At 30.0% G+C, this 21,968-nt stretch overlaps 1 protein-coding gene and 1 pseudogene across 1 annotated transcript; both read right to left on the minus strand.

Annotated features, from left to right (window-relative positions):
• Nucleotides 1–2,671: 2,671 nt before the first annotated feature.
• Nucleotides 2,672–7,401, minus strand: LOC128160314 (uncharacterized). Its single transcript, XM_052823610.1, has 8 exons — nucleotides 7,178–7,401; nucleotides 6,954–7,017; nucleotides 6,330–6,418; nucleotides 5,098–5,292; nucleotides 4,848–4,901; nucleotides 4,666–4,756; nucleotides 4,462–4,555; nucleotides 2,672–4,237 (listed from the first exon to the last, which is right to left on the minus strand). The coding sequence occupies exons 1-8, from the start codon at nucleotides 7,200–7,202 to the stop codon at nucleotides 3,944–3,946; spliced, it is 906 nt and encodes a 301-aa protein (XP_052679570.1). The 5' UTR covers nucleotides 7,203–7,401; the 3' UTR covers nucleotides 2,672–3,943.
• Nucleotides 7,402–11,030: 3,629 nt separating this feature from the next.
• LOC128160723 (uncharacterized) lies at nucleotides 11,031–14,755 on the minus strand (annotated as a pseudogene).
• Nucleotides 14,756–21,968: the final 7,213 nt, after the last annotated feature.

Below are 21,968 nucleotides of genomic sequence, written 5' to 3' on the forward strand. Positions count from 1 at the left end.
AATGTAACATTCAAAGAATAACTCCCTCATTATATAAAAAATACTGTATACCTGGGGTTTTCCACATGTCACTAAATTTTCAAAAATATGGTAAATATGTAACCTATATGGTAAATATTTAACCTGTTTGACTCATTCATTGTTTGAAAGTAAAACAAATGTAGTTACTGCAAACATTATTAAATATAATTTCGGCATATTTTGTATTTTTTGCAAAAGTTAGTGATTGTTATAAAAGTGAAAATTACACCATCGCAAAATTACAAAATATATAATAATATATTCAAAATCTTAAGAAATGAACACCCTTTTCTCTTCATTTTGATGGAACAGTAAATTGAAAAGGAGATTTTTTTCTCAAAATCATAAAATGGTTATTGATATGAAGGGAAATAGAAAGTTTGGTAATTTTATGATGAAGTGCTAGATCCTGCATTTTTTGCTTATGAGATAAATAATATTTGTTTACATTGAGTGTGTATTTACGTGTAGTAGATCTTTATTAACAAAATGGTTTTGGTCTACTTGTAATTTTCATCAACAGTGCATGTACAAAGGGTCATTCATTAAATGATTTAGATTCAACGAATTGTGTCACTTGTTCTCTTTAAAAAGAAATTTCAAAAATTTGTAGAAACACTAGTCAGCAAGAACAAGTAATTTTTTAATACATTCGAATAAAAAAATATGTTTCATATTATCTGATGTGTGGTTCCATTAAGATTTTAATGTAAGATAAAACGTGTTTTTAACCGAACTCCACTCTGTAATGATATTCGAATACATTTGGAAGAAAGTTATAAAGTTACTGTAAGTTGTAAGGTATCAATTCATGGAAAGCAAATTTTCTTCAATTTAAACACATGTATGTTAGAATATATTTAGAAAAGTTCATTTCACAATCAAGTGTAATTATATTGGTAATCTTCAACACGCAGCAAGGCAGTGAATAATTCATTTCTTACTAATAAAGCAAATTTTAAGGTGAACGACAGTGAATAATTATTCTTTTACTAATTAAGTAAATTTTAAGGTTTTTGAAATCAGCAACTTTGATTAAAATCGTATCGTAAATGTATATATTAATACATTCTCGTCAATGAACTGCTCCAAACCATGATTAAAGAGATTGAAGTCCAAGTTGCTGTGAGGTATACAGATAGGCGATGTATGTGGACTCTGTACCGACTTACCACAATTATTTCTGGTTCATGGAATCAGGACTTTACACCGATCGATCGAACCGTTTATTGGTCATTTGATCAGGATATTTTTGAGTATTTGACTTCCTTGTAGAAAGTAGACTCAAGGTCTTCATTGCAATCCAAAGGTCAGCTATATAGAGGAGACTTCAAAGATTAATTACTAAGTTAGAGTCAAAGTAGATGTATTTGGTCTGATATCAAAGCTGTATACATAATATGTGCTTAACAAATAGTTATAAATTAGTATGAAATCTTTTAGGAATTTTTTTAAATTGCACGCGTATTTTTACCCCCCCCCTTGCTTAATACCTTTTAGCATGAACAAAGAACTAGATACACTAACCTGACCTATTCTTGAGAAGTTTTTTGAATAGAAGCCATCGCACACAACGAAATTCACATTTTAACTTTCTCATGTGATATCACATAAAATATCTTAATTTAATTGTGGGCGACGGCTGCGTACACATTTTCATCTTCAAAAAACTTTGAGGAAATGCGCCATTTTTCAACATTTTTGACTATATATTAGGAATATGACAAAGTGTTGGAGTCAATATTCTTTATGGAAAACAGGATAAGATTGTGTATTTCAGTATTTTATATACACACATGTTTATGATGGTGTATACATATTTTCATGAGATTTAAACACCGTTTGAATTTAAGGGCAAATGTTGAAAGAAACTGTACCTTCTTCTTTGAAAATTGTAATGTAAACTCTAAAGAATTAAAATAAAGGGAAAACCCTACACTGCCTGCAAGTCAGATAGTGAAAAAAATCCCCTGCCTTTATCAATTCTCCTCATTATTTTTGCAAATTGAAGTGCTTGAGCCTGACTTAGATGTCCTTGGTTGATAATGTAGTATACTTTTCCATTATAACATTGTATACCAATGCCAAGAGGACTAAGGAAAATTCAAACCCACTTAACAAGAGCGTAAATAATAATAATAAAAACCCCAATGAATCGAGATTATGCATGCCATTTTTAATATGTGTTGAAGTGGGAAGTTGGTATTCTAAAACTTATATAGTTTCTGTAGGACATAGCATGTCTGAAACTAAATTAGTATATTCCAACGATAAGCAGTAAAGAACCCCCACACAGAACCCCAAACAAAACCAAAACTGTGATATCTTCATTTTAAAAACAAATACAAGAATCCTCTCTATTTAGTCTTCCCATTCTTTCATGTTTTTGAATAACCAATTTAAGTACGTGGTTGATTTGGCCTTTTTAAGAAAAATGCCATTTTTTCTGTAATAAAGTTAATATCATTGCAAGTTCAATCTACCACATGACTTCAGAAGTACCTCGACGGTTTCTTACATCTTTGGTTTGGATATCCCATTATAACTTGTTCATATTTAATCGTTCGTATAAGATTTGAGAGGTTTTCGCCAAAAAAATTAAGAATAAGTTTTGACAGGGAAAATAATTCATTAAAAGATAAAACCAGTTTATTTTATATTTTATACTTTTACATTTACAAATAAATATACATATTTTTTTTACACATATCTTAATAACAAATAACAATGTATTTCCAATAAAAGGAACGAAATATTCAAGTTACCGCTTCGATTTTATACTATTCTCATTCGGTAAACACACGAGAAAGCAACTTTTCATGGAATTAATTATGATAAAAAAGACAACCAATTTTCTTTTAATCTGCAATATATAAAATGAATAAATGCAAGTAATATAATAAATTACTTACAGTCTATTTCGAAAATACCATATACAATTTTTTGAACAATGTTACAGATTTATTTCAATTAATTTTCAGAAATAAAGTGATAATGTGAAAAATGTAAAAAGAAAATGTATCTTGCATGGCTTGTAAAAATCATTGTAAAATTCATCTTCGTCTGAAACATTTATACATAATCACTGCAGTTCATTATGTAAATATATTACTCAAGGCAGTGCCATTTTCAAATAAATGAATATTTTTCATCTTTCGTCATAAAGAGACAGCATTAATTCATTTAATTAATTCATGAGCTCAAAGGCAGGCAAATAGCAACGGACGAGGATATTTGGTGGACTTTCTTTTTGGCAATTTTTTTTGTTATACATGCATACATCCTTGCACAGGAACATAAACGCACAAACCAATCATCCACTTTATAATTTCAATAAAAGAGTAATGAATAACAATGAAATTTGAAGTTGTATGGAAATAAACGAAATACACCGCCTTCTATCGGATCTGGAGTTTGGGGTACGGCGGTTCCAATATATATATATATATATTTAGGAGAGCTTTACGAAGTACTGATATATATGACGCACAACAGTTCTAAGATATCATCGAGGGCATACCTGCTGGTCTCAATCACACAAAATATTAATAATATATTTACATGTGTATTTGAAAATCCAGCAATATGATACATGCTTGAATAATTAATACCTATAAAGGAAAAAGTTTTTAAATGTTAAAATTCCCCTTTGTAACATATTTTGTGAATTTACAAGTATTCAAAATCCATAAACAAGCATCAGCTTTGATACTCAAGCATTTTTGAATAAAAATGAATTGAAATTGTATTTCCAGAACAATACCAAATGGCAATGCACTTAAAGCAGTATGAAAGAGTTTGAAATCAATTTTAGATATAAATAATATTTGATATAACTAAGATTTATTTAATTTAAAAACGATCCACATTTTCCCGTAATCAACAAGATGAACAGAAAGCCCCGCATTAAAATATTCTGTTCCTAGGCCAATTTTTGTTGTTCAAGTTCAAAGTACTTTTGACTATCTCCACTTTCTCTTTGTTGCTCATCCTCTTTAACACTACAACAGAATGACTGAGTCAGACTCAGTCGAGATCCGTTAGATGAATGATTTGATGTTCTCAGTTTGCCCGAATCAGTATCATGAATTAAAGTTGTTGATTTTCCAAGGCTTTCCATTTCCGCTAACGTATGGTAAGTGTTGGATGTCCGTGACCTTGCGCTAAGAGGACTATTATCCTTAATTGAGGGAACTTGAGTTGCCTTTACTAGCATCTATTTTTAGAAGAAAAATAAAATATAAATCAAGATGTATTAAACTATTTTGCTTTCTGTATTTCTTATAAATACAAAAATCTAGTAGAAGATCTCCTCGCGTCATGCAAAGAATTTTTTATTCTTTAGCATGAAAATGCTAAAACGATATTCAAAAAATTTAACTCAGTACGAAACAAAAATGTATTTCTTAATAATTATAAAATTTCGTGTTGTTTAATTACCCTCAGTTCTTCAATTTCTGTGTATACAACCGGATTATTAATGGATTGACTGGTTGGATTCAAGTCCAAGTTTTCATGGTAAAGATGCCTTTGTCTACATTTATCAATATAAATGTAAAATCTGTATCTTCTTACTTTCTTAATTGTGAACAGTAAGGAAAGGAACAAAGGAATGCGGACACTATTTTATGAAAGAACACTTACCGCAAGATTTTTAAGATCCAGCCACCAATTAAAGCCAGCACAACTCCAAGCAAGCAACCAATAACAACACTTACCAGACCAATCGGAGAACCTTGCATTTTAAACGAATAATTTGTTGAGTATTTATTAAAATTAATTAGGCATTTGATTTCACAGAAATACGGTTCGACCAATATCATTACCTGGTAGTGTTCCTTCTTCTTGTGAAGTTTCACAATCCGATTTGTTTCTGTTTTCTATTGAATTGATAAGAATACACTACTCCAAATATTTATGTTTAGACTTTAAACAACGGGAAGAAGAAAATATAGCGTAGCAAACTCGTATTTAATGATTCACAATGGTCTAAAACCGAATAACATGAACATTTATTCACTGGTATATACAAATTTTATCATTTAGAATAGTGTTCATGCTAGCAGTGTCTCTTACCTTTGTGATACTTGAAATCACATCTGATGGTTATGGTTTTTATAATGCAGTTTGAAAAATTCAAATATTCTTTGCGTAAGATGGAAATGCCATCCTGCTGACTGATCAGTTTGTAATCAATCGTATGGTTAATACCCTCGTAGGAGTCGTTTGTCTCAAGTTTCCCAGTGCAGGGTATTGAGCAATTTGTTTTATCTATTTCGAAATCAATAATTTATCGAACTACCATTGTTATTTAGCATATCTATTTTCATTATAATAATTATATGGTTTTTACTCCATAGATTTTATTTAAACAATAAATTAATTTCTTTGGTGATTTATGCGGAATATGAAGGTACATTTTGCGACATTACAGAAATATATACACAACCAGCGTAAGCGGATTATGATATTTTTTTCTGTAATGATCGCTACCTTCATTGCCGCATGAATTATCAAAGAAATCCTTTCAATGTTTATATTAATTTCACATTTTTCTTTTAACAAATTATTGAATTGTAAATCACCAAAATAGGTTAAAGCAACTAAATTATTTTTAATGTACACCAGTGCTTTAGATTAAAAAAAATAGCCATGTTATGTTATATGAATTTGTTTGAGTCTGACATCATTATGACTATCTAGTGCAGTCCATGATTTTTATTAGGATACTGGATTTTAGCTAAATTTCAGCCATGCCCGTTTCTATAAAGCAATGAATAACAATTGGTTTTCTTAGGAAATAGAGGAAAAATAGTTGGTAAATGTAAAAATTAACAATTGAACAGAATGGAAAAAAATATATTATTTAAGAAATAAACTCAATGTCTACCCAAGTTATACTCGTGTAACCTGGGTTAGGGCAATTTACGCTTTATAATCCGCGAAGCGGATTATAAAAAAGCGTAAATTGCTCCAACCCAGGTTATACGAGTATAACTTGGGTAGATATTGAGTACATTCCTTATAATTTAATTTTCTGGAATTTGCTGTACAAATTAAGTCTGTTTTACTTTTAAAAATGATATAAATCTGTTCAAAATTCAAACGTAACGTCAAGTGAATTAGTACGTTGGTGCATTGTGACGTGTCTTGTGACGTGCAAACCAGGTTATACAAATTTAACTAAATTTTTCTATCTAATCAAATGCCGCGTTACAACCAGAATTAAATTATTATAGTACTAGTCTAGAAATCTATAAAACATATATAGTTATAACATTTTACTTCTTTTTTTATGAAAATCAAACCTTCTGGACTCAAATTGTATGGACATCCTTTTTGAAGTAATTCATCGTGGATAAGAATTGCGTCTTCGAGACAAAACTTTCTTTGAAAACTAAACTTAAAACATTTTTTACATTATTTAACATTTGATACATGAACACGGAAAAGTGTTAAACAAGTTTGTCAATATATCCCTTTAATGATCAACGTTTTGAATCACATTATAATTGGTATATATGTTTAGTACAAAAAAGAAATCTTTTTCTTAACTTGGTTAGGTTTATGAGCTTTCTTAACAATATGCTTTAAAATAACGTCTCAGACTATGCAGTAGAATAAATCACCAAAAAATATCAATACAAGGACTGTTTGATTCAGAAATATCTTGAAAATGCTATTTTTTCAGCCAAAAAAAATGAATTGAATATGTAAATTATATAATATATCATATTCAATTTCAAACTATGAATGTTTATATTCAATTTTTTAACAATCTTTTTTGTTAACACAATTCCAAGTATAAGTATCTTTCTTTACAAAATGATAACGGATATGTTATTTAATAGTCTGGAAGAGAATTCATTTTTCATATTGTTTTATAAATATTTCTGTTAAAAGAAAAAAAAAATATTCATAAACGTTCTTACGCCGGAAGAGTAGTTGTTTCGGATGAAAATCCCCTTGTACTCACATGGAACAAAATCAAAGTCTCTACAGTGACAAAAATCACTTTGCTAGATACCATTATATTGAAAAGAGCAAATGTTGTACACATTATAAGAAAATTTTATAAAAATAAATTTAAATCAATTTATGTCACAACAATGTCTTCATGCTACTCTGCCACCTGTTAATTAAGTTATATACTTACTGCAAAGTATAATCATAATATCCATGTTTTAAAGAACCTGTTGAAGAAAAAGTTCGATACACATGTAAGTATGTGATCTCTTTACAGATACACGAGACAAATCCTTTTTTTACCACAGTAACAATTAAAACAGGAAATGAGCACAATTTTTTTTTTTTAAATTTGTCATTTTATATATAACACAACTCATGACAGTTGTTTAGACAACGGAAAACGAAATGAAAATAATAAATTGGAAAAATAGGCACCACTTTTTTGAGATTTCTTAATTATGTGACCGATCTTCAAAAAATTGAAGAAATATTGTCATGCAAATTTATATGTCTTACAACCTATTTCTTTCTTTTTTTTTTTTATCTCATGTTACTTTTGTTAGTATTCATTAATATGCTCTTCCATGTGCAGATTAAAAAAAAAACGACCCAAGTAAAAGGTAAGAGCGATATTATAAATTGCTTAGTACATATATAATTATCATTTAATGACATCTTGTCTTACAAAATTTCTAATGTTGGATTTGGTAAATAATATGAAAATGATATGAAACGTGATATATTTAATAAGCTTTGTCGTTGTTATGATTAATTCAATAATATTTCTTGTTCCTAGTTGCTTTTAAAAAGAACCATTGTTGAAGTCCTAATGTAAAAGGATATTTGTCGGTGAATTTCAAAAAAATAGTTTTCAAACATTTCATTTTGTAATAAATCTGAAATTTAAACGAACGATTCAATAAAAGCATATCGTTTAATGGTTTTGTTGGTCGGATAGATTAATCTTTTTAGCTTTATCGTCATTTAAATATCTGTAGTCTCTCAGTAAAACATGTGTTTATCATAATACATTGTATCATATCTTGGTAGAATAATATATTTTAAGAACCTGGAATTTTTTGTGCTTTAGATATTTTTTTGAAATAGTATGTTGGGTGGTCTAAAGTTGCAATCTGTCTAAATGCTATCATACTTTCATTATATTTTAAGTCATGTTTGCGACAATGTAATTTTAAAATAGTCACCCCCTTGAAGACATAAACTACGATTTTCTAAAGTTAACGAACTAAGTAAAGAAAGTAAAATAACCCTCGATATCACATTCTCTAATTTTTATAAGATAAATGAAATAAAAGAAAAAAAGCCCATAATATATATATATATATATATAAATAGATCTTGCTCTAAATTATCATGTCCTTGTTTATTAGAACCGTAGGCAATATTCCCACGATCACTGCCAGAAGGGAAACGGAAAAATACATTTCCAACTTGTTAAAAACAGCAATTAAAGGAAGGATAAAATCTAAGCATAGTGTAACAGGAAGTTTTTTTTTTAAACATAGATGTTATGTTTTGATAAAAAAAAAAGAATTAGCAAATCAAACTTTTTTCTTTTGACACGATCTATAAAAGGTTTATATCACGTTTTCAAAATTACCTTAGAAATATTCTATGGTACATAAGTATCTAGAATATTGTTGAGTAATTGTTCTTGAAATCGAATAAATACTTATTTTAAGCATCATAGTTTAAATTTCACAAAATGCATATTTCAAATGTGATAGCTGCGCCATCTTGTGTAACGTTATAGGTGTCAAACGCTAATACTTCTAGTATAAAATCAAAGTGTTTTAATGCGTGTTTATGACTAGAATAAAACCTTTTGTCATTTTTGTAAGGTATTGCATGTGTATAAATGATAGTAAAGATTGATAATATTAATTTCAAAAAGTATCTCTAATTTTGTCAGGACAAATGAATTAAATAGTAAACAATACAATTCACAAGTTTGACTAGCCGTTCGGTCATTTTGAATTCCGTATGCTGTAAATTCTCAGTATTTTTTCTCTTAGAAATGGCCCTCATTTTGATCTTTATTATATCGATATTATTAATGAAAAATTGGAATGACCAATTCAGACGCGATGTACTTAAGTTTGTCACATTTTGTATATGTTTTTCAATACTTACTGATATGCATCAAAAGTAGATGTTCAATTAATAAAAGAAACCACACGTTTTGTATATCGTCATTAATTGCTTGCTCCGATTTCTAAAAAAAAACTTAAGTCGTTACTATAAGAGATTAGCTATTTTCCGTAGAAGAAAAATCACTTTTAGAAAAAAATTGAAATATTTCAAAATTATAAACGCGAATATCATTACTTGTGTTTAACATGCATAATCAAAATAATGCAAACACATTTTTCTGCAGTATTACTCTTTTCCTGTGTTTTATTGAAGACCAATTCCAGGATGAATGAGGAAAATTCAAACTCACGTAAATAAGCACGTAAATCATAAAAAAAGAAAATTTTAGACATAAGTGGGAAGTTGGTATTTTAAACTTATCTGAATAGTTTCCGTAGGAAAATAAGTGACTGAAACTAAATAAGAATATTCCAATGATAAACAGTTACATGACCCCCACCCACCCACATACAAAACTACACTAACACACACAATCCAAAGCTATAGTATATACATTTACAAAAAAACAACATGTACCCTCTTTGTATATTCTTCCCAACCTTTCATGCCTTTAAATAAGCAATTTAAGTTAGTGGTTGTTTAAGTAAGCCCTTAGAAAAAACATATCATGTTGTCTGTACAATTAAGTTAACAGCATTGCAATGTTAATCTACAAGCAGGCTAGTTCACGAAACTTTCCTAAGATATGACAAGAGTGTTCCTAAGAATGACTTAAGAAAAATATTAGGAGCATTCTCCCACGATCAACTTAAAATGTAACTCCTCAAGTTAGGATATCCTAACCTAATGAAATCATAAGAATTTTTCATATTCATGCGTAGGTATAGAATGAGGCTTTTACAAAGGAAAACCACTATTAATGTAAGTTTTACAGTAAAACGATAAGAGATAAATTTTTAATTTGAATTGTATACATTTACAAATATATATCGTTATTCACAGATATCTTAATAGCCATTTAGCAATAAATAATAACAAATTGAAATCGCTATATCAATCTCGAAATTACAATATAGAAAAAAGGCGGTAATAGAAATAAAATAAATATTTTGCCTGGCTTGTATTAATCAGTTTTAATTTACTCTTTAGCAAAGAAAATGTTACATAATTTACTGACCATGCAATAATCAAAGCAATTTATCTAATTAACTTACTCACGTCAATGTCATAATTAAATAAATTAACACTTTTCATTTGTCGCCTCACAGAAACAGTATCTGTTAGTTTAATTCCTGAATTCAAAGGCAGGCACACAGCAACAGAAGAGGGGATGAGATTTGGTGGTCTTTTGTAAAGCAACGTTTCCTTTTTGTTATATCAATACATAGAAAAATAAACGCATAAACCAATTGCCCCTCCACTTTATCTTTATAATCGAGTAAAAATAATAATGGGATTTGATTTTGTAGTACATATAAAATAAACAAGAATACCTTTCTATCGTATTTGAAGTTTTAGGTATGGCGGTTCCTAAATTTAGGAGAGCTTCAAAAAACTGACTTAAATTAAGACAAAGACGTATGATATACTTAGGATGCACCATAGGTCTAAGTATGCCTGCTGGTCTCAGTCACTCAACATGTAAATTGTTTCATTACATGTGTATTTGTAAATCCAGTAATGTGATGCATGATTGAATGATCAATACAAAAAACAAATTGAAATATTAGATTCTCCATTTAATTGCATTTACAATGCTAAATTAAATTTCTATATCCACAAAAAATCGTTGATATTTAAGCACCTTTGAATAAGTGAGATTTATTTTTGTTTTAAGTTTTGTTGAAAATATATGTTTCAAAACTCCATTTACAATACAAATCTATAAAAACAGAAAGCTTTTAAGAATTCTGTCACTAAGTTTTTTATTGTTGTTCAAGTTGAAAGTATTTTTCACTATCTCCACTTTCTCTTTGTTGCTCATCCTTTTTAACACTACAACAAGATGACAGACTCTGTCGAGATCTGTTAGATTAATAGCTTGATGTTCTCAGCTTGTCTGAACCAATTTCTTGAAATAAAGTTGTTGATTCCCCAAGGCTTCCCTTTTCCGCTAACGTATGGTAAGTGTTGGATGTCCTTGACCTTGCACTAAGAGAACTCTTATCCTTAAGGGATGGAACTTGGGTTGCCTTCACTAGCATCTTTTTATATGAAAAAAAAGTCAAGATGTATAAAAATATTTTCCAGTATGTATTTCTGACAATATAAAATCTAAATCTACTAAAACATTTCCCGCTGCATGCGAAGATAATTAAGCATGTAAGTTTTGAAAATTATTTCATAAAATGATTTGAGTTAATTAAAATATATGTTTGTTAATAACTTGAAAACTATATAATTTTTGTGTTGTTTTATTACGCGCAGTTCTTCAATTTCTGTGTATACAACCGGATAATGAGTGGATTGACTGGTTGGATACAGATCCAAATTTTCCTGGTGAAGATGCATTTGTCTACATTTATCATAAATGAAGAATCTGTTTTCCAAATTTCTTATCAAGAACTGTACAACGGAACAAAGAAACGCGTAAACCAATTAAAATCGAATTAACCAAAAAACTGCAACCGGTTATTTTAAAGTTATTTTTGAAAGAATATTTACCGCAAGGTTTTAATGATCCAGCCACCAAATAGTGTCAGTACCACTCCAAGCAAGCAACCAATCACTGCACCAATCAAACCAATCAGCAAACCTTGATTTCAATTCGCTAAGTATAACTAAAGTTTTTATTATGTCATATATGTTAAATTTTCCTTCGTGTTAAGTGACATTTTCATAAAAAAAAATGGCTTGACTTATTTTATTACCTGGTAGTGTTCCTTCTTCTTGTGAAGTAGCAAACTCCGATTCGGTTCTGTTTTCTGTTGTGTTGAATTAAATAAAATGACATTAATTAGATAAAATTATATTTATATATGAACTTAAAATAACGAACCATTTCATCATCAAAATGAAACGAATTTAATGTTTAACATTGCCTTAAAGACATATCATAAATATTGATTTATTTATTTACATCTGTGATCACTTGATAAAATATCCATTTTTGAGTAATACGTATCAATTTCTTAAATCATTAATTAATATGTACCATTTCTCTCATTAACGCCATTGAGAACGAGTCCTAAATTGATTTCCGTAAAACTAACAGATTTTGTTCCAATCACAGACAATGTTTGTACTGAGTAATATATCATAAAATGTCCCCTTCCCCATAAAATAAAAGAAATGAAATAAATAAATTAATGGAAATTTCGACTTTCTTTTTGTGATGACTAACTTTGTCTAGTTTCTTGGGATGAATAGTTTTGTGTTTTCAGTTTGCCTGAACCAGTTTCACGAATTGAAATTCTTAATTTCTCAAGATATGATCCACGTCTGCCTGTAAATAGGAGAATGTAAAACGGTGTTACATTTTATCTAGATCGAAGATTAAAAAAGCAACGTTTTCTGGTCATATTGCTCTTGATTGAGAGTACTTCAATAATTTAAAAGGTGTCACAGCGTCTCATACCTTTGTGATACTTGAAGTCACATCTTATAGTTATCGTTTTAAAGATGCACTTTGAAACGTTCCAAAACTCTTTGTGGGAAATGGAAAGATTGCTTCTATGATTAAACAGCATGTAGTTAATACCATGGTTTTCATCATAGTAAGAGTTGATACTCTCAGGATACGCAATTCAAGGTATCGTGCAGTTTGTTTTATCTATATAAAGAATAATTATCTCTCATCGTCATTGCCATTTTTAAAAATATGATAATGAATGTATTTCTCAATAATTTGTCTAAAAAATGTTTACAAAATGTTTGAACATTTAGCAAGCATACGCATACCGGTATAAAACTGTTATAAAAAGAAAAAAACTGAACCTTTTTCCTACGAACTGTATGGACACCTTTTATGAAACAATTCATCATGGATGTGAATGACATCTAGGAGACACGATTTTCTCTGCAAACTAATTGCAAAGAATATTGATCTAAGTGTATAAATGCATAATTTGAATTCGATATCAGAATCTTTGTCAATTTAAGCACTGTTTTTAAACAGTTAAGGCATCTAACCAACTATTTTTCAGGAAAAATATTGCAATTTATTATTTCATTGTAAAAATCTGATTGGCGAGGAAGGACTAGAACTAAGAGTTCTGGTTCTAGCAAAGTCCGGAAATATTTTTGTATAAAGATGAGATAAAGATACAGTGAATTATCTTTCTCCTTTAAATATTTTCTATCTTAATTAAGAAAGGAGATAGATGAAGAAATACTGGTAAAGAAGATCTTAATTGAGAAAATTATTCATAATATTGTTTAAAAAAGCGGAGTCAAAAAGTTTTAATTATATATATATATATATATATTTGGTATTCAACCCAGACGCAACATTTCACCTTTAATTCCTATATTTTTCATCTGTTTGTAATCCTGCCTTATTGATTTTCTATTCTTTAGAATTTATGATAACTATTGTAAACAGTCACCAAATGGTGAATTTTAAAAAGGACTGATCTGCTTGTTTGGTCCAGGGAATATATTAAAGTTGATTTTTTCAATACTCGATCTGTCTTAATTTGGCTTATTGTAGTTTATATTGGCTTAGAAATATTTAATCGTAAAGAAATAAAAACAATTTTAACCGTTTTCATTTCTTTTAATGTCAGTGAATTTTTAATTGAAAAAATCCATGGCTGCCTAGAATTAATGAGCGGGTCAAACTTTTTCCCACGGTTTTATGAATAGTCTACAAAACCGGAAAACGATGCTTAAAGGTCGTGGAATCAATTTTTATCATTTCATTAATGTTTCGTTTAATGTTAATTTTGGAGGAAAAATCAATTAAATTCAAAGTACTCAAGGGGAGTTGATTTTGTTGATTATCAGTTAGTTTAAAATCAACTTATCTTGCATGGCAATTAGTTTTTAGTCTCTATTTGATTTACGTACTTTTTTATTATATGAATATTTAGATTTTCCCGACAAGAATTTCGAGAAACCCCATACGAATCATGTTGTGTAATATTTGAAGATAGATCTCAAACTATGTATTAGTAATCGAAACAATTCTAAAAATTGTATGGATCCAAGCACTATTTATATCGAACTCTAGTCTCGTTCAACCAGACGCTCGGCTGTCTCCGTTAATCTCCGACAAGCAAGAGAGCCTCTCTGCTTGTCATAGATTTACGGAGACAGCCGCGCGTCTGGCTGAACGAGACTTTATTACACTCTGGCGTTGGAACACATGAGACAACAAATATATCAAAATTGTTCGTATTATATATAATCTGACTATTTTCTAAGTGTTTATAGATAAGTTTCTTTGAAAAACAATGCTTCAGCATACATTACATAGGATTTTTCTATTATTTTCAAGAACTAAGTCTTGTCAGCGGGGATTATTTGTGCTTAAGTCCAAACACTCTTTCGCTTTCGGTTTGCCAGAGTAACTGTATAGGAGAGTTGATTAAAATCAACTCCCAAAAATTACAAATTTGCACCTAAGCGAAAATCGGCCTGAAATAATAAACCTGTTGTCTCTTCCCATCTGCACCAAAGCATGAAGAGGAGGGAGGGGGAGTATCATGGCTATATCTAAATATGAATGTGAAATATCATTGAATAATTCTAGTGGACTAATGATTAATATCAAACGAATTCAAACCCTTCTTCCTCTTTCAAAGTAGAAAAAGACTACAGAGAGGCTATAGGCTGGTTTGTGTTAAAGTAACAAACCAGATACAGGGTGGAACAGCTGTGCAGCTTGCTTGTTTTGCAACTCTGCGTGTCAGGCATGGTGTTCCATGACTTTCGCACCTAAGCAAGGCTACTAGTTTGCACGTACGTTTATAGTATGCTATTTGTCTCCTTTGACTTCTTTAAAAATTTGCGGCTTTTCCCCCACATTTAATTGAGTGTTTGAATTAACAATAACTATCAATAATTGTCTTTTGTCAAATATAGTATTTTCATTCTCAAGTTCATTTGTAAAGCATTGCAGTGTAGAGGAAAGATAAAGCAACTACAACCAGTTAAAATGATATCTGAAATTAAGAAGCCCGTTGCAAACTGCTGCAAACCAGCTGCAATATTTAACATATGCACATTATATTTGACTTCAGACATAAATTCGTTTAAGTCTTGTAGTTTTATGTAAATAGAACTTTAAGTTGGAAACTATAACAGGTGTTCCACTCGAGTGTTTATATAATTTGATCTTCTTTTTTTTTTTTTTTAGATAAATCACATGATCATAGAAACATATCAGAATCAATAAGGAATGTAAAAATATTTAATGGTTAACCTTTGGAATTCAAGTACAGGAAATAGTGAAGGCATTTTTAGTATTTTTTGGACAGTTCAAGGAACTTTTTTCATTTTTATTAGAAATCGGATACGAATGTATAGATTTATTGAACACTTCTTTGAAGGGGATTATTGCACCTGCTGCGGCCATTGAAAAAAAAACAACAAAAAGATTCAATAGGGCACATATACATTTCATATTTCTTCCCCTTCCCAACTTTGCGGGCTATATAGCAATTGTTCAAATCAATTTAACACCACATAAAAGTATAAACAATGAATTTTAAATTCCTTTTTTTTCTTAAACGAACTAAAAATGTATTAATAAATGTTAAAAGCGTTGTTTTAGCCAGGTTTATGATGTCTAAGTATAAGGTCGTCATCTTTTGAATTTAATTAAATTATTTAAATTTCAACACATATCTAGAATTCAGAATTTTGTCTTTAAGAGATAATCAGGCAATTGACATTTTAACTCCTGAAAACATAGGTATCCTTTTTTTTTTTTCGATGGAAAGGTAAATAAAAGATTTCCTAGTTATATCTTTAAAGCAATGGTAATACCTAAGAAAATACGTCTTTGATAAAATGTAATGATGAACGTCTTGAATATAAAATATGTTTGTAGGGTAGCGTTGACGAATTAAATTCGGATAAATATATTTACCTGCTGAGCTCGAAAGAAAATAGGGAAGTTTTTCGAGGTTGAAAACAAGATAATTTATAACAAATAGTTTATTACCAACACACAGCCACAGTATTTTAATGCTTGATTCTCCTACAGTTATTGCCGAGATCAAAGAGATGCCGCGGATATTATTCTCCAATATACCACGAACGTCATCAGTAAATTATCAGATCAGAAATACCGATTTGTCTCGCACTGACCATGAAAGTACAACTTCAAACCGTAAAAAGTTGTAAAACTATGTAAATTTCACGTGTTAGTTTCAGTCGAAACGATGATTATTGCCTTAAATGTTTAATTTTAAGAGATCAATGCGGCTGTTCCTAGGACCTCCCTAGCACATTTCCACTGCGTGTTTTTACATAAAATATATAACGTGTAGTAGTAATAATCGTATTGAATTGCCCTTAAAATATTAGGAACATGATTCAAAGATATTTTATAAATAAGTAAAGAGTATTAAAAATCCAAAAAAAATTATGTCGTCTGCATGATATTCCTTTGGTCGATACACATGTAAACATTACTAACAAAACCATTGTGGTTACAAGGAACAGCCGTCAAAATGACCTAGATTGTCTCTGTATTGGAAAAAACGATCTGTAGAAATACTGGGCTGTTAGTAGAATAGAAATAAAGTTCTTGTTATCGTGAATGTTGCAGGATAACCTCCTCGGTCTCAAAATGTTGTTTGAAATATAAAAGCCTCGGCTAACGCGTCGGCTTTTATATTTTCAAAACAACATTTCTCGATCTAGGAGGTTATTCTGCAACATTTAAGAAAACTCGTACTTGATTTCTCAAGTAGGTTGTGAAAAATTCTCTTTTACTTAGTTTTGAAAGATAATCATATTCATTATTCTGAGGGACGAGAATCCCATTGTTGTACGTGACAAATATGAGCTCTTTCAAGTACAACACCTCCAATTCACTTCGAATTCATTTTTATGTCAATTACATGTGTCATTATTTTCTAACGTACGTTAGTTCTTTTATGCAATCTTTTCTTGGTCATTTGAATATAAAAGTAGTAGTTACTACATGTACATAACCTTACAGAATATATTTCTAATTTTTTCAGTTCGATGATGTAAATTTTAGGTTTTGCACATAGTAGCTTTGATATCATAAATAATAGAATCAGGACTTTATACCGACATATCTAATATTGTCCGTAAAATCAGGATGTTGTTTTGTAAATTTACTTGATTTCCTTGTGGACTCTAGGTTTTTGGTATAATCCAATGGTCAATGTCAACTAAATTGAGGAGACTTCGAAGGTAAATAACTAAGTTGGCGTCAGTATATATGTGCGTGGTCTGGTACCAAATTAAAGCTGTGTACATACATTTTGATTAAAGTTAAATATTCGACAACCATGTTCAGAGGAAAACCAATTTTCTTAAAAATTGAAATAAAGCTTCTGAATCAATTTGATTCATAGAAATGGATATGATGTTAAGAAAGCAAATAAATTATTGTTTTATCAACATTCATAATTTATAGTTTGAAACTTTGGTTGCTCTGAGGACAAAATAAGAAAACCGTTTACTCGTGTTTACCATTCGAATACTATTTCTGTACAAAAAGCCCAGGAATATATAGCTTGCTTTTCTATTCTCTGTAGAAATCCTCTTTGCTTCCGGTGTATCGTCTTGGTATGTCGTCTGAATCTATAGGCGTTAAAAATAGCTTTCCTTGATGGATGGGCGAGGATCCTACATTTTTCTAGGTTCTCAATTCAAATGGTTAGTTGTGGCTGATTTTTTTTTTTTATTTTTTAACAAGGAATACGCTATGAAAAATCAAATGATACGTTTGTTTTCTGGCTTTGGCAGATAGTTTTAAAATATGAAATCTAAAGGGTTTTTTAACGTTCCCCATGCACTTTTTTTCTTTTCACTTTTTAAACTTTGGCGTGAACAAATCTTATCTATTTATCAATTAAATTCTAAAGAATTAAATGTAGAATAAAAGAAAAAACCACAAGCTTTTGGTACGTAAGATAAGGAAAATAGTACTTCCTTATCCCTTCTCCCCATTGTGTTTGCAAATGATGAGAACAGAATGGAAAAAATGAATAGAAATTAATAAAACTGAAGTACCTGAGCCTGATTCAGATGACCTTGGATGCTAATATAGTACTCTTTTCCTGTTTAACACTGTAGATCAGTGCCAGGAGGAATAAGGAAAACTCAAATCAACTTAAACAAGCGCGTAAATAATAATAATAAAAAAAGAAACAATGAACGGAGATGATCTCATTTATTAGTGTTAGGGATGCTCGTATCCTAAAACGTATATAGATAGTTTTTTTAAGGACATAAAATATCTGAAACTAATTAAATATTATGAAATGATAAGCAATTTAAAAAAAAACCCAAATAAACCCAAACAATAAACCCAAAACACACACACAGCAACACCCCCCCCCCAAAAAAAGGTTTTTTATGGAGGTTTGGGGCTTTTGAACCAAAAAATCGCCTCTTTTTGTATATCATTCCCATCCTCTTCTTGCTCTAACCAATCAATAGGAGTTAGAAGTTGTTTCGACTCTTTTTAAAGCGTGGCATCACTATCCAAAGAGAATGGGTAGCAACACCGTAAATAGTTTTTGAATATTGTAAATTTGTTGACTTTGCAGACCATGCTTTACTTTTTTTCTTTTTTTTTTCCGGGGATATACTACACCAGTTGATTAATGCATTACCACTGACGTTTTACCAAAGTGTATTTAATAGTAAAATTAACGATTGGACCTAACCAATACCAAATAAGAAGTAAACAACGAACGTGCGAAAAATTAACAAATTTATTCTGACATTAGAAATTAGAAAATATAAATACCATAACTACTTTGGAAAGGACTATATATGATATGGGCCTAAAATAGCCCCTAAAATTAACATCATCATTTTCTGTAATTCTTTGTTATTTTAGTAGAGATATATATGTGTTGTGTTTACATAATATTCATTTTGGTTCAAGTGCCCACAATTTAGAAATATGACATCGTAAAGATAACCTTTTCCCGCCATTTTTGCATTTTTAGCATAAAACAGCTTGTTTTCAAGCAGTTTTCATTCAGAAAACATAGAGTGCATGCTTGAACAAACACAATATTTTAATCAGAGATGTATCTAACCAAGACTAATAAGTGACAATTTTTTTTATCTTGTTGACTGATTTTGATTGCATTCTAAAACTAGCGTCACTTCTGACGTCATATACTGCCAGTGAGTGCAAATAAATCAAATAAATAGTTGAAAAATATAATTTATATCAACTCTTCTTAAATATAAGTTAACATTTTATTGTACCCGAGACACTTAAAAAATGGCAATAATGGGGGCCAAATTTAACTCATATATGGTTAGTAACCGACCAATGTCTGATCAATTAAAATGACCCGCATAAATATTCGAAAACATATATTAATTGTCACGTAGTGAACTCAATTCATTGTTGTGCAAAAAAGTTTCACCATGTGCTGGATTTGGTTTTAAATTTGAAAATGATATGAAAGATGATAATCATATTTTTCAAGATGTTTGGTTGTTACATGTATTAGCACGACGACTGGCGGTGACCAATTGCAGTAGGTCACCTGACCGAAATACCTAATCGAAAAAGGTTAGATTGCAATTTTATGTCAGTACGGAACGTCATTGAGATTTTAAATGACTTTGTATTGTTTAGTGCGTCGATGACATTATTTGTTTTATTTCGTGTCACAGAGAATATATTATTAGACAACTTAGCCGCAAAATATAAGACAGATTTTGACAGTCATTTGGCTTTGTTTTTCATGAATAGCAGAAAATCGGTATTTTCAAAGTCCCAACTACCCCGGACCAAAACAACCTTTTTACCCAATATGCCCTAAACAATAAATCATGTTTTCAAAAGTTTTATCAAAGGTATCTAAAAATTGGTATTCTACACGCAACTTCACAAAATGGACAACTGGATTTTCTATTGGAGGAGACTGAAACAACAAGCGAGTTGTTACAGGTCAAGAGCGTCAGAGTTTTTTTTCTTGGTTTCATAATAGGGGCATTTAAATTATTATTGTAAATCTCCTAAAAAATTACCTTTGCAATCAATACTATCACAAATTAAAATCAAAGTACCGAAGAACTGACGGGAGTTGGTTTTATCTATGCTTATTTATTATAAAATTAATGATATGTTATTTTGCATGACAAGTACATGTAGTTTCTAATCTGTATTTGAATTACGCACATTTTCGACACAAGAATGTTGATAAAACCCCATATGAATCATGCTAAGTAATATTTAAAGATAGAATAAATTCAATCAAACTATGTATCAGTGATAGAAATATTTCTGGAAACTTTATGGATCCAAGCAATAATTAACTCTCGTCTCGTTCAACCAAACGCTCGGCTGTCGCCGTTAATCTTCGACAAGCAAGACAGACTATCTGCTTGTTGGAGATTTACGGAGACAGCCGAGCGTCGAGTTGAGCCAGGCTATATTGAACTCTGGCGTAAGAATACATACAACTACAAAAACTATCTAAATTGTTCGTACCATTTAAAATCTGACTTTTTTCAAGGTATTTATAAATATGTTTCCTTGAAAACAATGTTTTAGCATACATTATTTCGGATTTATCAAATATTCTCAAGTTGCTTTGGTCCAAACACTGTTTGCTTTCGGTTTGTCAGAGTAACTGCATAGGAGAGTTGCTTAAAGTCAACTCCCAAAAATGATTTGGAGTTTGAAAATGAGACAAGTATGGATAGCTGTGATATTTATTACAATAAAATTTGTACTTTGAAATCTGAATTTGACTTGTTCGGATGTTATACCCAATTTTGTGTTGAATGTAACAGATTCTTAATAGATATGCACGTGTATGTGTATAGATTTAACATTGAACCTGATTGTTGGAAAAGGTTAAGAAAATACATTTAGTTGCAGACTGTACATGCAATTATACCGGTTATATTCAATACCGTAACAGATGGCTGAAATATGTACGATTCATTTCTAATCACGTTAAAACGACCTATCGGGAATAAATACACTCGTTTCTCTCACAAAAAACCCAGCTTTCAAATAAATTGTTTAGCTAACAAGGTATCAATTTCAACTTAGATCACCGTAAACAAATGTTAAAAAAGTTCATTGTTTTATTTTTAAAACAATTTTCCATGTAGTTCTTATTACATGTAAAATAAGTCCAAAAATGACGACGTTTACTCAGTATAAAAAAAATTCCATTGATGATGAATATTAATAAAAACTTGATTGTAGTGTTATTTTTTCCCTTTCAAAAGACTTCAATATCCTTCTTTTACACTTACCGGCCTTTCAATAATTTTTAATTTTCTTTTTAAATCCCTCTAAATTTAACACTATAGTTTAGATATTTCTTATTGTTAAAAATATCCTAATACGATTTCTTCCAAAACTATTCCAAACTCAACCTGTTTTAGAGTCAATTTAACGAAAAAACTGAATGATGATAACACTCGAACCTACATAGTCCTCAGCTACCCGATTTAACCCATATATGTTTGCATAAATTTGATATTAGGTCAACGATCAACATTTTGAGATACGATCTCCTGTAATGTTTAAATCATTTTTATTACATGTCATACAGTTATATCATAAATGAAATTTAACAGCATAAAATAAAAAAAAACTATATTGACTTACAAATGAAACATTAAAGTGCTGCCAAAAATGGTTCAGTGGAAAACAGACACAGATAGAAATATCGGATATTAAGTCAATGATAAATTATTTCATAAATACTTTTTGTAATTAA

The sequence above is a fragment of the Crassostrea angulata genome, chromosome 8 (genome assembly GCF_025612915.1).
Source record: "Crassostrea angulata isolate pt1a10 chromosome 8, ASM2561291v2, whole genome shotgun sequence".
Lineage (NCBI taxonomy): Eukaryota > Metazoa > Mollusca > Bivalvia > Ostreida > Ostreidae > Magallana > Magallana angulata.

Excerpts from the sequence above, each read along its gene's own strand:
- LOC128160314 (XM_052823610.1), bottom strand. The coding sequence starts at position 7,202 with ATGGATATTATGATTATACTTTGCA. Across the intron at positions 5,293-6,329 it reads ATACAATTTGAGTCCAGAAG|ATAAAACAAATTGCTCAATA; the intron begins GTTTGATTTTCA and ends ATTTCGAAATAG. Across the intron at positions 4,556-4,665 it reads TGGATCTTAAAAATCTTGCG|ACAAAGGCATCTTTACCATG; the intron begins GTAAGTGTTCTT and ends TGATAAATGTAG.